Genomic DNA, 13,061 nt, shown 5'->3' with positions numbered 1-13,061 from the left:
TATGTCAAACATTAAGTAAAACCTTTTAATTAACCCCTCCCACCACTTCAGCTAAGGATCTCGGTGTTGCTTTATGCGCACAGGTTGCTGTCAAACCAAATTCTAGTCATGATTTAGAGTTCGTGTTGGCCTGGGATATGCCACACATACATTTTCCCAAGAAACTAAAATCGTATACACGTTACTACACCAAATACTTCGATGCGTCCGGCGAGGCTGGTCCTAAGATATGCGAGTATGCATTGAAGCACTATGGCAGCTGGGAGAAATTGATTGATGCCTGGCAGCGTCCCATACTCAACGATGAGTGAGTTGCTAAAAATCACAAAAATTTATAATTAATCTAAAAATAACAAAACACTGCTATTTAGTGGGCTACCCGATTGGTATAAGAGCGCGATCTTCAACCAGCTCTACTTCATTTCGGATGGCGGCACAATTTGGTTGACTTGTAATTCCTCGTTCGGCAAGGAGTTGAACTACGATGATCCCAGGTGGGTAGAAGAGTTTTTGGAAGTTATAAATAATAAAAATATTTTATAATTTTAGTTGGTATTTTTGATAAGAGATTATATGTAGTATTATAATTCTGTGCTTTCCTATAGACTTTTTTTACTCACAATAATGCCATATGGTGGTACAGTTTAACTTGACTAAGCTGTATTTGTCATGCAGCTGATTATATTGACTTACTTTCAACCCTTACAGATTAGCTTACGGTCGCTTTGGTTACTTGGAGGGTCACGAATATCGCATGTACAATACCTACGACGTACATTTTTATGCCTCATCAGCGCTCTCGCACCTCTGGCCCAATCTACAGGTGTGTTTTGAGTTAAATTTTTGCTTTCTTCTTCCGTTACAAAGCCCACTTTACTCTCCTCAGGTTAGTCTACAGTATGATATACGCGATGCCATTGATGTGGACTTGCCCGATACGCGTAAAATGCTTTATGATGGTAAGATTCTGCCGCGTCACATTAAGAATTGTGTGCCACATGATCTCGGCGATCCCGATGAGGAGCCATTCACGCTCATCAATTGCTACAATATACATGATGTGAATCATTGGAAGGATTTGAATACGAAATTCGTGCTGCAAGTCTATCGGGACTATTATGTACTCAATGAGTTAGCACAGGCGCAAGCGGATAACGCGAGTAAATTCAGTTCGATTGAGTTTATAGATAAGGATAGTTTGTATGAAATGTATACGCAGGATAATAAGCGTAAGAATTCGGCGGATGAGAAGCAGCGTGAGTGAAATGTTTAAATGTTTTTGGAATGTTTAATATTTTTTATATTTATTTTTACTTTTTTCGTATTTTTTATATATATTTTTTTATTAATTTCCGGTTTTAATGTTTTTATTTCGTTTATTTATTTGGTTTTATTATTTTGTTTAATTTTGTTTTATTTTGAATATTTATATAATTTTTCGAATTTTTATATTTACTTTTTTTGTTAAATTCTTAGTTTTTTTTATTAACTTCCGGTTTATTATTTTTATTTTTTATATTTTTTTATACACATATACATACATACTTCATTTTGTTTTTTTTTTTGTTTTTTTTTTAATAGTTTTTTTCAGCGAAATTTTTGGAATTTTTTATATTTTCTTCTAAAATTTTTTTCTTAATTTTTTTGTTTTTCTTTATTAATTTCCGATTTTAATATTTTTGATTAGTTTTTTTTTTTAATTTTTTTATTTTTAATTTTTTATTTTTTTTTTTCTATTTTTTATTTTTAATTTTTTATTATTTTTTTCTATTTTTTTATCAACTTCGTATATTTGTTTCTAATTCTCTCATATTATTTTTTTGATTTTGTTTTATAAAATTTTTTATATACATACATACTGTACATAATGTACATATGTACATACATATGCATGTTTTTTTTATGTTAAATTTTTTGGTTTTTTTTTATTAATTTGTAGTTTTAATATTATATATTTTTTAATCGGTTTATTTATTTATGTTTTTTTTCTTATTTTTTTAAATTTATATTTTATTAACTTTCTTATTTTTTATTTTATTTTTTTTTTTTAATTTTTTAATATTTTTTTTAGTTGTGTTTCTCAGTCTTTCGCCTTTTAGCAACGAATAATAATATACTCGCATTTATATACAGTTCCTTATTTATTCATTACACAGAAAATCGCAAATCGGCTTCTTTATATATCAATGAAACTAACGGCAAAGTGTATCTAATGGATGCCATGGCTTACTTGAAGGCAATGTATCCCGCATGCAAAGCGATCATGGAGCGCACCATCGAATATGACCAAGACAATGATGGTCTCATTGAGAATATGAAAATGCCAGATCAAACGTACGACACGTGGGTTATGGATGGACCTAGGTAAGTAGCAAATCTTACATACATATTTATTTAAACAAATTTTCCATAAATTTACATATATTTAACATGCCGTCATGCCTTGCAGCGCCTATTGTGCGGGCTTGTGGCTTGCGGCCTTGCAAACCATGTCCGTAATGGCCACGCTGCTGGATCAGCCGAACGACTGCTTACGCTATCAGGACATTTTGGAGCGTGGCAAGCACTCATTGGAGGAGAAACTGTGGAATGGCAACTTCTATCGCTTCGATCTGCATCACAAGGACACACTAATGGCTGATCAATTGTGTGGGCATTGGTATCTGAAAACGTGCGGTTTCGATTATGAGGTGTGTTTGATAATATTGTATTTACACTTACCGATTTTACGATTATTAACATTATAATAACTCTGCTTTTTATATTTTTTCAATAACACAGATTTATCCGAAGGAAAATGTACGCAAGGCCTTAAAGCAAGTCTACCAACATAATGTTATGGGTTTCAAGGGCGGCAGTATGGGCGCTGTTAACGGTTTCATTGTTAATGCGGATCCTGACAAGCCGGGACACGTGGACTATACGACCCTGCAGAGTGAAGAAGTGTGGCCCGGTGTAACATTTGCTCTGGCAGCCACTATGATACAGGAGGTAAGTTATACTAAAAAACTACACTCAAATATATTTATATGTACATTTGTATGTGTGTCAATTGATGCAAAACAGTTAAAATGTTAAAATTTATAGAAAAAAAAAATTTTAGTATTTTAATAAAAATTTCTGTTTACTTTTTTAAATTGAAACCGCAAAAATTATTCTGATATTATTTTATATTTTTCAACCGTTCACAGGGCATGTTTGAGGAGGGCTTCCAAACTGCCGGCGGCCTCTACAAGACACTCAGCGAGCGTATTGGCATGAATTTCGAGACGCCCGAAGCATTATACACCGAAAAGCATTACCGTTCCATCGGCTATATGCGACCGCTAAGCATTTGGTCCATGCAAGTGGCCTGGGAGCGACGAAAAGCGCTGCGCGATTAAGCAAATTCACAAAAATGTTGCAGAAATGCATGCAAAGTTGAAGCAAACATTAAGTTGGTTTTTAATTTGAAAATATGTATATGTGTAGAACAGTTATACATATATACATATAGTATATTACAATACTCTCTGCAAGACGTTGCATTGAAAACGCCAGAAAGTTATCGTTTTGTCGCAAAAATTTCGTTTAATTATTAATTAATTAATTTTAATAATGAAATTTAGCTATGAAGCAAAAGTACAAGTTGTTAACTTGCTGTAATGTGTTTTCATGAAATTGAGAGCATAACTTTTTAACACAATTTTTTTTATTTATTTATTGGCAAGAAAACGCAAATTATAATTATGAATAATATTGGCTAAGACACGCTTAAAGTACCAAAAATTGACAAGTCAAAGTGTGGGTGGGGAAAAAACGTTTGCAACAACAACAAAAAGCACAAGGTTTGTTAGTTATATACAAACATTTGAAAAAATAAAATGGTGCCAGTTTCGTTAGTGTTACAAAAGTACAAAGTGAGCAGTTAAATGGAGTTGAAGCAAATTGCGGCAATTTTTGCACTTGTTGAAAATGAGCTTACGATTTATACTTGTATATCGTCAATATTTAGCTGCATTATGTGTAATAGTATGTATGTAATGTTGTGTTGTTAATGTCACAAAATTTAGAAAGAAAGAGCAAAGCGACTAATTTGCGAAATTTATTATGGAAATTGTATTATTCCCACTTTGAGAAAAAATAAACCATTACTAAATTTAATAGAGGCTGAGAAGTTCGTATCTTTTCTGTGAGATAGCGTTAATTTCACTGTTGGCTTAACGGAACATAATTTTTTGATATTTTTTTACACCAAAATTTACCAGAGCATGTGTAAGGATATCGTAAAATGAAAAAGTTTTCCATACAAGCATTTTAATTGCGATCGTTCAGCTTGTACGCCAGCCTTATGCTATAGTGTTTCGATATGAGCAGCTTCTTGGTGAGAAGAGGACAAGTGCAAAGTTTTAAATCGATATCTTGTTTCTATATATACTTTATTGGGTCTCTGACGTTTTATGTAGAAAGGGAACAGAGTGAGGAACGGAGCCAATCTCCAATCTTTAAACGCGTTTTTCTCATAAGGGTTTTTCAAAACGGTTTCCACTCTCAAAGAGAAGAAGATATCTAGTTGTTAAAAAAAAATAGCGAAAATCAGTGATTTTTCGGAGGGTCATACTGAGGCGATCCCTTAATGTACCCTGCTCAGGGTACAAAAATTCACAAATTGATTTTGTCAAGTTAGCAGACACCGTAAAGTTATAAAAGGAACGAGTTGGAAGTATTTTGTAATCGGACAATAGCAACTTTCCTATTCTCAGTACTCAAAAGAATAAAGAGAGAGAGAGAAGTATTTTTAAGTTTTAAGCAAAATTTAGAGGCAAAGAAGAGTTAAAGCAAAAAATAAATAGTGCTGCAAAAATTCGAATGCAACTATGAAATTCAATACTGTCAAAAAAATGCTTAGATCTTTTCAGCTCGTTTTTTGAAATATTCAGTTTTGGCTTTTGAGAAATGAAAGTTTTAGACAAAGCGAAAAGGTGTTGTTTTGCAAAGGTTTGTTAAAATTTAATGCTCGATTGTTTTTTTCGAAAACCATAAAATATTTATCCGAAAAAATAAATTACTAAATTCTAAATTTATATTTTTATGTAGAAAAATTGTAAAAACATTGTAAAACTCTTTATAATTTGTATAATATTCGAAAAAATTATAAATTTTGTAAAAGTTTATTAAAAATTAATGTTCGAAATTCAAATGATAAACCTGTTTTTCGTTGTGAAAGAAAAATATTTCAAAAAGCACTCTAAAACTAAATAATACTAAATTTTTTTTTTATATTTTTATTGAATATTTTTAATTAATTTATTGACAAAGGAAACTATAATTAATGGTGAAAATTCAAAATTTCGATTTTAATTTCATTAAAAAAATAAATCTAATAATTTTTTTAAACAAAAAATAAGTTTAATTTTCTAAAACAAAAATCTTTTTAATAGAAAAATTAATTTTTAATTTCGAAAAAGAAATCATTAAAAGGAAATCTAATTCTAATTAATTTATTGATCAAAGAAACTTTAAATAAGCAGTAAAAATTTCAAAATATATAAACGACTTAATTTTAAATTTAGTCAAAAAAAATAATTTTTATTTTCTTTAAACAAAAAAAAATTTTAAATAAAAAACAATTTCAATTTAATTAAAACTTTTTATTTTCAGAAAATATAATATAATTAATATTCTTATAGGAAATATTTTTAATTAATTTATTGACTAAAGAAACTTTTAATTAATTTTAAATTTCATTCAAAAATAAATAAAATATTTTTTTACCAAAAATTTGTTTAATTTTTTATTATAAATATAATTTTTAATAAAAATTTTTATTTTCTAAAATCAAAAAAAAATTATTATATTTAAAAAAAAGTTCAATTTAATAAAAGCTTTTTTTCAAAAAAAAAATAGTTTTATATTCTAAAAAAGTTATTAAATAACAAAAAAAAATTCAACATATGGGTGTACATAATAATAAAGTTTTTAATTTTTCAAAAACTTAAAATTCTGATATTTAAAAAAAAATATTTTATTAAATAAAAACTTGTTTTAGAGTCCAAAAACTACTTTTAATTTTCAAAACAAATTTTATTAGTTTTCCCAAAAAAAATACAAATTTTAATAAAATTTCCCTTACTTTACATCCTTTATATTAAGCATTAACTTTTAAAAATAATTTATTATAAAAAATAATATGCCGAAAAGACCAAAATGGCGCTACAATTTTTAATAACATATATATTACATTACATTGGTAAAAAAAAAATTGTCAAAATATAAGGCACAACAACACAAATATTAGTTCCTAGTATCTCAATTGTTTTTGACACAAATGATTAATTAGTTATTTAGTTCAAAAATCCTATTTTAAACATACATACATATAAACTAGTGTAAACCATTTGGTATTTTATTTTAAGCTTGAGAGCAAAACAAGGCACAAAAAGTATTTTGCTAAGTGAAAATTATTTCTGAAAATCTACTCCAAACTTACATTGATATTGCACATAAACGCGTAGAAGACGAATTATATATATACTGTGTTGCCTTTATTTAAAACGACACAAGCTTCACAAGTGAGGTTATGTGCGTGAGCATAAAAGCTTGTCTAATAAAGCCTAAAATGGTTTTGAACCAAAGTTAATGTCAGTGAAATATTTAATGACACAGAAATCTCCAAGGTAGACAAACGTTATTTACAACTTTTGAAATGTAGATGAAATATATGAACTATTTTTGAAAAAAATGTAAGAAAACAGGTAACTGTGTATTAATCGATGTATTAACCAATTTGCATATTCTGATGTTAAATAAAAATTAATAAAAAATTATGAAAATTTATGTATTTCTCATTTTACATAAAATTCCAAAAAAAAATTCGAGAGGGAAAAGTTAAAATGAAATTAAAACTTCTAGTAACCTCCAACTTTAATATTTATATATGTGTGTAAATACATTAATACTTTACTGCACCGTTATTTATGCATCTACAACCCACATATACACTGCCAGCAATAAAAATGCATGCCTGCACTTGCTTCTACAGTTAAAAAGGTATTTAATGTTTAAGAATTATTCAGCATTCAATACCACCACCTCCCGCTCATTGTTAATATTAATCTTCGGATGTGACAAAAACTCATTCCAGCAAGAGTGACGAGTGTTTGTTGACTGGCGAAGTACTTTGTTTGTGTTTGTGTGGTTTGTTTTCATTAATATTTGCGCAAACACTTCGAGTGAGCAAAGGAAAAGATGAAAAATCGTTGCCAAATCGTTGTTTTTGTTGTCTAGCGACTTTTATTTATTGTAAACTCAGTGAACAGCACATAATGCAGTAATGGATTGCATTTTTTGCAGAGTCGGGACAATGGGAATTAATATTTAGGGTATTTTATGTACACGTGTATGTACGAACGTTTCGAAAGGCCTGAGGCACCTGCAGAAAGCTAAGCAAAAAAATATACACATTTAGAAAAAAAGAAGAACACACGTTAATTTCGGCTGCAGGTGCATTTCGTTTAGCATAGGAGGGTATACAAATTTCTTTATTTTGATTTTATCAGTCAGTTTGTATGGCAGCTGTATATTAAAGTGGTCCGATCTAAACAATTTCCTCCGAGATTTTAGCATTGCCCTGAACAATAATCCATGCCAAATTTCAAGAAGATATATTATCAAAAAACAAAAACAGTTTTCTATACAAAAACTTGATTTTGATCGTTCAGTTTGTATGGCAGCTATATGCTATAGTGGTCTGAACTGAACGATTTCTTTAAATATTGTAGAGCTGCCTTAAACAATAATTCGAGCCAAATTTTGTAAAGTTGTTTCTTGAAACAAAAAAGCTTTTCATACAAACACTGAATTTTGATCGTTCAGTTTATATGACAGCTATAGCTGAGCAGCACGTTGGTGAGAAAATAACGTTTGTAAAATTTCAGATCGATATATCAAAAACTAAGAGACTAGTTAAATGTACAGAAAGACGGGCATGATTTAATAGACTCAGCTTGTTACGTTGACCTAGCTTTTCCTTCTATGTGTTACAGATTTCGTGGAAAACTTAAAAAATCTTGTTTACGGTATAATGATGATGATAAAATGCCGAGTCGATTTTTTCTCATTGGTTTTTTAAATGAATTTTTCTTTGACCTTCTTTCAGTAACAGATCACATAAAACACTAAAATATCAACTGGATAATAAAACGGTCTCTTTTTGTTTTAGTTAACTATAATATATTTTCAAAACTTACAAAATATAACAAAATCGAAAATAAATTACTTATTAACTATGTTTGTTCTTCATTGGTTTGACTCTTTTCCTTGTATTTATGCATTTTTAAATCCATTTCCAGCCAGGATTTTACAAATTTTTCGTATTCACGTTTGCTGCGACACACAATAACTAAGCTTGTGGGACGGCAACCGTACGATTTAAGTTCTTCTATACGTTGCTTAGTTGTGTCTAAACCGTGGCATAGAATCCGTGGTACATTCGCGATTTCATGTCGCGTGAATCCCGCTTCATTCAGCAAATAATCAAGGACTTCTTTTATCTGCAAAATGAAAAATGTCATGTACTGAATGTCAGTGAATTATTGATTGCTTACCTTTGTTACGCGCACACGCATAACAGCTGGATGCCTTTCCATTATGCATTTCATAGTTTCGACATCGAATTCCAAACGTTCAGCTACATATTCGACTACATTCTTTTTGTCACCCAACACAGCGAGTTCGTCTAAAGTAAGCTTAAAGGATCTGTTATTCATGCGAATAACAAATCGTGAAGCAAAATAATTTTCAACCGCACAGAACACGTTTTAGGCATATTTCCACTTACCTTTGCAATATGGGTTCTGGGCAACGTACCATCCATGGCATAATCTTATCTTTTTTAGCACGTTTTGCACGTTCCAAACGCAATTCCACAGATTTTGGTGTGTAACGAAAAGCCCAAAGATCTTTCAAAATATTTATTGGTGACACATTGTAGTTTATCATGTGCTTAAGATTCTGCTCTAACATTTCAAAAGGCATTTCCAAAATAAACAAACGTTTTGATAAATACTTTGTCACTAACTTTGGGTCTGTATTTAGTAGTTCGCTGATGTAATAAACACGATTTCCTTGTGGTATAACTTTCGATTCTGAATTCATAATTGATACCAACTTTCGTAGACGCGGTAAAGTCAAACGCAGAAAAGGCACAAAGTGATTAATATCACGTACCGGAAGTGTACGTATAATCGTTAATTTGTCTTGCAAACGCACTAAGAAGAAATTTCACTAAATTATTTAAAACAAATATATAAAGTTTTTGTAGGTGCATACCTTTGTCGATCGTTAATATCCATGGATAGCTTAAGAAGCTTTCTTTTGTTACACCTTCAAGACAAAGCAACTCTAATGCCCGTACGAGGGAACGTTTGTGGAAAGTTTTTTTGACCACTTCATCTTTCATAATACGTTCGACATCGTTATCCGTTAGCCGATAGCGCGTACGTAGTGCTTCAACAAGAATATAGCGTCGCGGTTTTTCGTGCTCTAAGCAATATTCTACAATATAATCACGTTCATTTCCTCGTGGGGAATCCAACTGACTTGGGTCAGGGGTAAATGACGAATCGGCGTTTTTGTTGTTTTCTACAGAAGATTCCCAGTTGTCATGAAGGCGCCTAACACTACTCAGCGATAAATGATTAGCGGGATATACTACGAATTTTCGGCAAACACAGTGAAATGTATTGTTAGTGATATGAGTAGATCTCGATGTTTGAAGCACTAATATACGTTGAAAATTTCTCAGCACTTGGCTGTACATATTTTTGCGAATTTCACAAACTTTTATATCAATTAAAAGAATAATCACTTATAGAATAACGTTTCCTCCAAAAGTAATTTGGCACAGCTGTAAAATCAGCTGTGAAATTTTGGCATTGCCAACTACCTTTTATATGGTGTGACCAGGCAGATGATCTTATTAATTATCGAATTTTATTAATTAGTTGCGAAAAAAGATATAATTGTTGTTTTAGGAAAACAAATAGCCGTTTGGGCTTATACATTTTGTTTAGTTGTAATCCTCTTGCACAAATTTTATTATTTGAATTTAGAAGGTATTCGATAAAAATTAAAAATATCGATAGTTTGGAGTACAGATATCAATTTGAGTTTTGATTCAAATCAAATTGCATGTGATTTTTGTTTTTGTTTTCGTGTACAGCTGCTTAACTGTTCCAATTAACTATTACCGCGTTTTTCATCAAAAATAACACTATTCTGTAAAATAACTTAAAACTATCTAATATTTTTTTTTATTATTATTCCTTTGATTAATAACATATTCTAAAATGGGTTATGATATGTGTTCCAACCGCTGCTGCAATGTTTGTCTTCTAATCGAGTTAGACAAGCAAGTAAGGGGAGCCTTGCCCTCGAAGAAACCACTAACAACAAGATTACAGAAATGCAGCGGCTGCCAACTGGTACTGTATTGTAGTCAACAACATCAACGTCTTGATTGGCCGCTTCACCGTGAATTCTGCCGAGGCATTAGGAAAATTATGAATACCTATAAAATAAAGCACCCGTTTCTACTAAGTGGCCAACCTCACAATATATTTACTATGGAACGAGCTATACTACAAGTAAAATACTTACTTAAAACAAACCTAAAACGAAAACTGGAATTCCACGAAGAAGAATTAACTTCTTTCCCAGCACATTGTGAAGTGTGTTACAGTTTTGAAGGTCTGCGTAGTTGTAATCGCTGTTTTGGTACTTCCTATTGTTCCTCTCAACATGCCGCCGAGGATCTTGAACGTCATAAAAAACGTTGTAGTCAACTGCAAATATATTACTGTCCATATAAAGTGCAAGCCCGGATTTATCCCGACAATCTTTTGGGTGAATTGGGTAAACGTGTGCCAGATTTATTGAAAACCGATATAAGTGGCGCTATTGAATATATATTTTCAAAAAAGCTACCTGCAAAGCCAACAGCCTCAATGGAAAACTACCAAACCTTCGCTACTGTAGGAGACTTTAGTTGTATTGGTACCATTTTGTTCGCACTCCAATTCATTGATGTGGATACAGTTAATGCCAAAAAATTTATAATTTTCATCTTGGGCGCTACAGTGGAACAAGACTTTTGGTTTCTTCAAATACATACGAAGTGGTTTTTCCTACAATATCCAAACTTTACCAGATTGGAACTATATTTTATTGGACCTGATGTTTTGGGCGCAGCTAAACGTGAATGCACTTTTAATTATAAGGTCAGAATAGATTTTTTAAGCTAATGTTACCACATAAATATTTATACTGATGAAATCGATTTCAAACATTCCTACAGGGTGCCGACCGTACTGTTTTATATGTGAGCCATCGCATGCTTTTTCAAGATTTTGCTAAAACTAACTCTATTAAGCCATCAATAATTTGTATCTTCAATTGCGGTTTCTCTGAACATGCTCCTGAGACCATTGAAGAACAAAAGGAACAAAGTCTCCTTGGTGTGCCAGGTGATTCCTGCGCAAGCAAGGATACATGGTCCGGTGGCATTTTACAATTGATAAAAAGCCATAATACACCAATCATATTTACCTCATTAACACGCGTGGAAGCAGATTTGGATTTTTGTGCTGTTAAACGTGTAGCTTTAAGAAATGGCATAGAGACGCGCATAGAACGGATATTTGATGTAAAGGTGAATCCTTATCGCGATATCCGTCCATTACGTAACTGGCAGCGAGAAAATGATGATGACATATTCTATCGAAATGGATATGTGCAAGGGTTTATAACGCATCTCATGGAGTAGGACTGTGCTGCAACTGATGTGCATTAAGTATGCATAATTCATGCAATTTTGTATGAATTTTATTTTATCTAAACACTATGCCTGCAACGCATTTATAATATATACTCTGTTAAGCATGAATAAATATTTTTATATTAGCTGTTAAGTATTTAGAGTAAAAGACTGCGAATTTAATTATACATTAAGCACATTGTAATAATATATATACGAACTACAAGATGTAAGTTTTATGACGATTTTTTAAATAATATATTTTGTGTTTATTTAATATATACAAGTATGTTGGTGCAAAGAGCTATATAAATGTTTCGGTTAATTTTGAGTAATAAAGTTTACGTATCACAAAATCCTTTCATTTATAATTTTGGTTGAGTGGGCTTATTGATAGTTATAATCGCATCGTTGATGATATTTAAGTTTCGAGTAACATAAAAAAGGTTAAGAGGTGTCAGATATAGCATTTATCACCATCCGTCCTTATTACATTCACACGTTAATCTCTTTAAGTGTGCGACGCACCCACTGACCTCCTTCCTTTGCCAAGGTAGCAACAAAACGCACAGTGCCCTGATAACCAGCTGGTATCCAAGAAAAGTCAACACTTTTGAGCGGACCCTCCTCTTGAGTTTCCGCATGCAAGATCGTATCCTGTACAAATAAAAATCTTAAATATTTCCAATATTGTATAATATTCATGAGTTGGCACTCACATCCAAATTCTTGCACGCCATAGTTTTGGAATTATGCTCATCGATAATTTGAAATCTGCCCACTGGTGCACCACTGGGATCTTGTGCTTGTATCGCAAAGCCTGAAAAGCCGCCATTGCCGCCGCTTAAACGTAGCTGGAATTTCTCCTCATTTGCATTGCTATTGTCTTCGGCTTTGGGCAATGTTTGCGGCGGTGGCGCTTGATGTTGTTCGACACTTCCGTAATGGCAAAAGTCCGGTGGCAGAACTGTTGAAGCGTAAAGGATTGTGGGTATTAGGCAAAATGCAATCGAAAGCACGCGAAACATTTTTTACAAATTTTAATTTTGTGGTATTAAGAAATTTAATGGAAATAATAAAAAATTTTTGTTAACCAAAATTTGGATCTTTTCTTTTAATTTTGTTAAAAAATTAATGACTTTTTGTATGAGCCTATATGAAATAATTGTTTTGACTTTGTTTTGAAGTGCAATGCGTTACATTTATAGTGCCAACAAAGTAATTTCTACAAACTAAAATAATTTGCAAATATGATTGTTAACAAAAT

General features: G+C 31.5%; 4 protein-coding genes across 6 annotated transcripts in view; 2 read left to right on the top strand and 2 right to left on the bottom strand.

Annotated features, from left to right (window-relative positions):
• The window catches only part of LOC126754030 (non-lysosomal glucosylceramidase), a 39,957-nt gene extending 35,810 nt beyond the window's left edge, over nt 1-4,147 (top strand). For all 3 annotated transcript variants that reach the window (XM_050465879.1, XM_050465878.1, XM_050465877.1), the window contains exons 4-11: nt 52-307; nt 372-494; nt 709-823; nt 887-1,256; nt 2,157-2,364; nt 2,450-2,690; nt 2,782-2,991; nt 3,192-4,147. In XM_050465879.1, coding sequence (XP_050321836.1) covers nt 52-307; nt 372-494; nt 709-823; nt 887-1,256; nt 2,157-2,364; nt 2,450-2,690; nt 2,782-2,991; nt 3,192-3,383 — 1,715 coding nt within the window. In that variant the 3' untranslated portion in view covers nt 3,384-4,147. The remainder of the gene's footprint in view (nt 1-51; nt 308-371; nt 495-708; nt 824-886; nt 1,257-2,156; nt 2,365-2,449; nt 2,691-2,781; nt 2,992-3,191) is intronic.
• A 4,041-nt stretch (nt 4,148-8,188) lies between these two features.
• LOC126754032 (transcription termination factor, mitochondrial) lies at nt 8,189-9,892 on the bottom strand. The gene is made up of 4 exons (XM_050465881.1): nt 9,310-9,892; nt 8,819-9,248; nt 8,586-8,736; nt 8,189-8,531 (listed from the first exon to the last, which is right to left on the bottom strand). Exons 1-4 carry the CDS (start codon nt 9,797-9,799, stop codon nt 8,265-8,267), a joined length of 1,338 nt encoding a protein of 445 aa, XP_050321838.1. The 5' UTR covers nt 9,800-9,892; the 3' UTR covers nt 8,189-8,264.
• Nucleotides 9,893-10,274: 382 nt separating this feature from the next.
• Nucleotides 10,275-12,150, top strand: LOC126754031 (uncharacterized). The gene is made up of 2 exons (XM_050465880.1): nt 10,275-11,258; nt 11,336-12,150. Exons 1-2 carry the CDS (start codon nt 10,329-10,331, stop codon nt 11,801-11,803), a joined length of 1,398 nt encoding a protein of 465 aa, XP_050321837.1. The 5' UTR covers nt 10,275-10,328; the 3' UTR covers nt 11,804-12,150.
• On the bottom strand, nt 12,134-12,943 carry LOC126754033 (defense protein l(2)34Fc-like). The gene is made up of 2 exons (XM_050465882.1): nt 12,514-12,943; nt 12,134-12,451 (listed from the first exon to the last, which is right to left on the bottom strand). Exons 1-2 carry the CDS (start codon nt 12,820-12,822, stop codon nt 12,290-12,292), a joined length of 471 nt encoding a protein of 156 aa, XP_050321839.1. The 5' UTR covers nt 12,823-12,943; the 3' UTR covers nt 12,134-12,289.
• Between the last annotated feature and the right edge of the window lie 118 nt (nt 12,944-13,061).

Source organism: Bactrocera neohumeralis, chromosome 3 (assembly GCF_024586455.1).
Source record: "Bactrocera neohumeralis isolate Rockhampton chromosome 3, APGP_CSIRO_Bneo_wtdbg2-racon-allhic-juicebox.fasta_v2, whole genome shotgun sequence".
Lineage (NCBI taxonomy): Eukaryota > Metazoa > Arthropoda > Insecta > Diptera > Tephritidae > Bactrocera > Bactrocera neohumeralis.
This window is presented reverse-complemented; position numbering and strand designations above follow the sequence as displayed.

Coding starts and splice junctions, on each gene's coding strand:
- LOC126754032 (XM_050465881.1), bottom strand. CDS start 9,799: ATGTACAGCCAAGTGCTGAGAAATTTTCAACGTATATTAGTGCTTCAA. Junction 9,249..9,309: donor GATATTAACGATCGACAAAG/GTATGCACCTAC, acceptor ATTTCTTCTTAG/TGCGTTTGCAAGACAAATTA. Junction 8,737..8,818: donor CCAGAACCCATATTGCAAAG/GTAAGTGGAAAT, acceptor CATGAATAACAG/ATCCTTTAAGCTTACTTTAG.
- LOC126754031 (XM_050465880.1), top strand. CDS start 10,329: ATGGGTTATGATATGTGTTCCAACCGCTGCTGCAATGTTTGTCTTCTA. Junction 11,259..11,335: donor AATGCACTTTTAATTATAAG/GTCAGAATAGAT, acceptor ACATTCCTACAG/GGTGCCGACCGTACTGTTTT.
- LOC126754033 (XM_050465882.1), bottom strand. CDS start 12,822: ATGTTTCGCGTGCTTTCGATTGCATTTTGCCTAATACCCACAATCCTT. Junction 12,452..12,513: donor TGGCGTGCAAGAATTTGGAT/GTGAGTGCCAAC, acceptor TTATTTGTACAG/GATACGATCTTGCATGCGGA.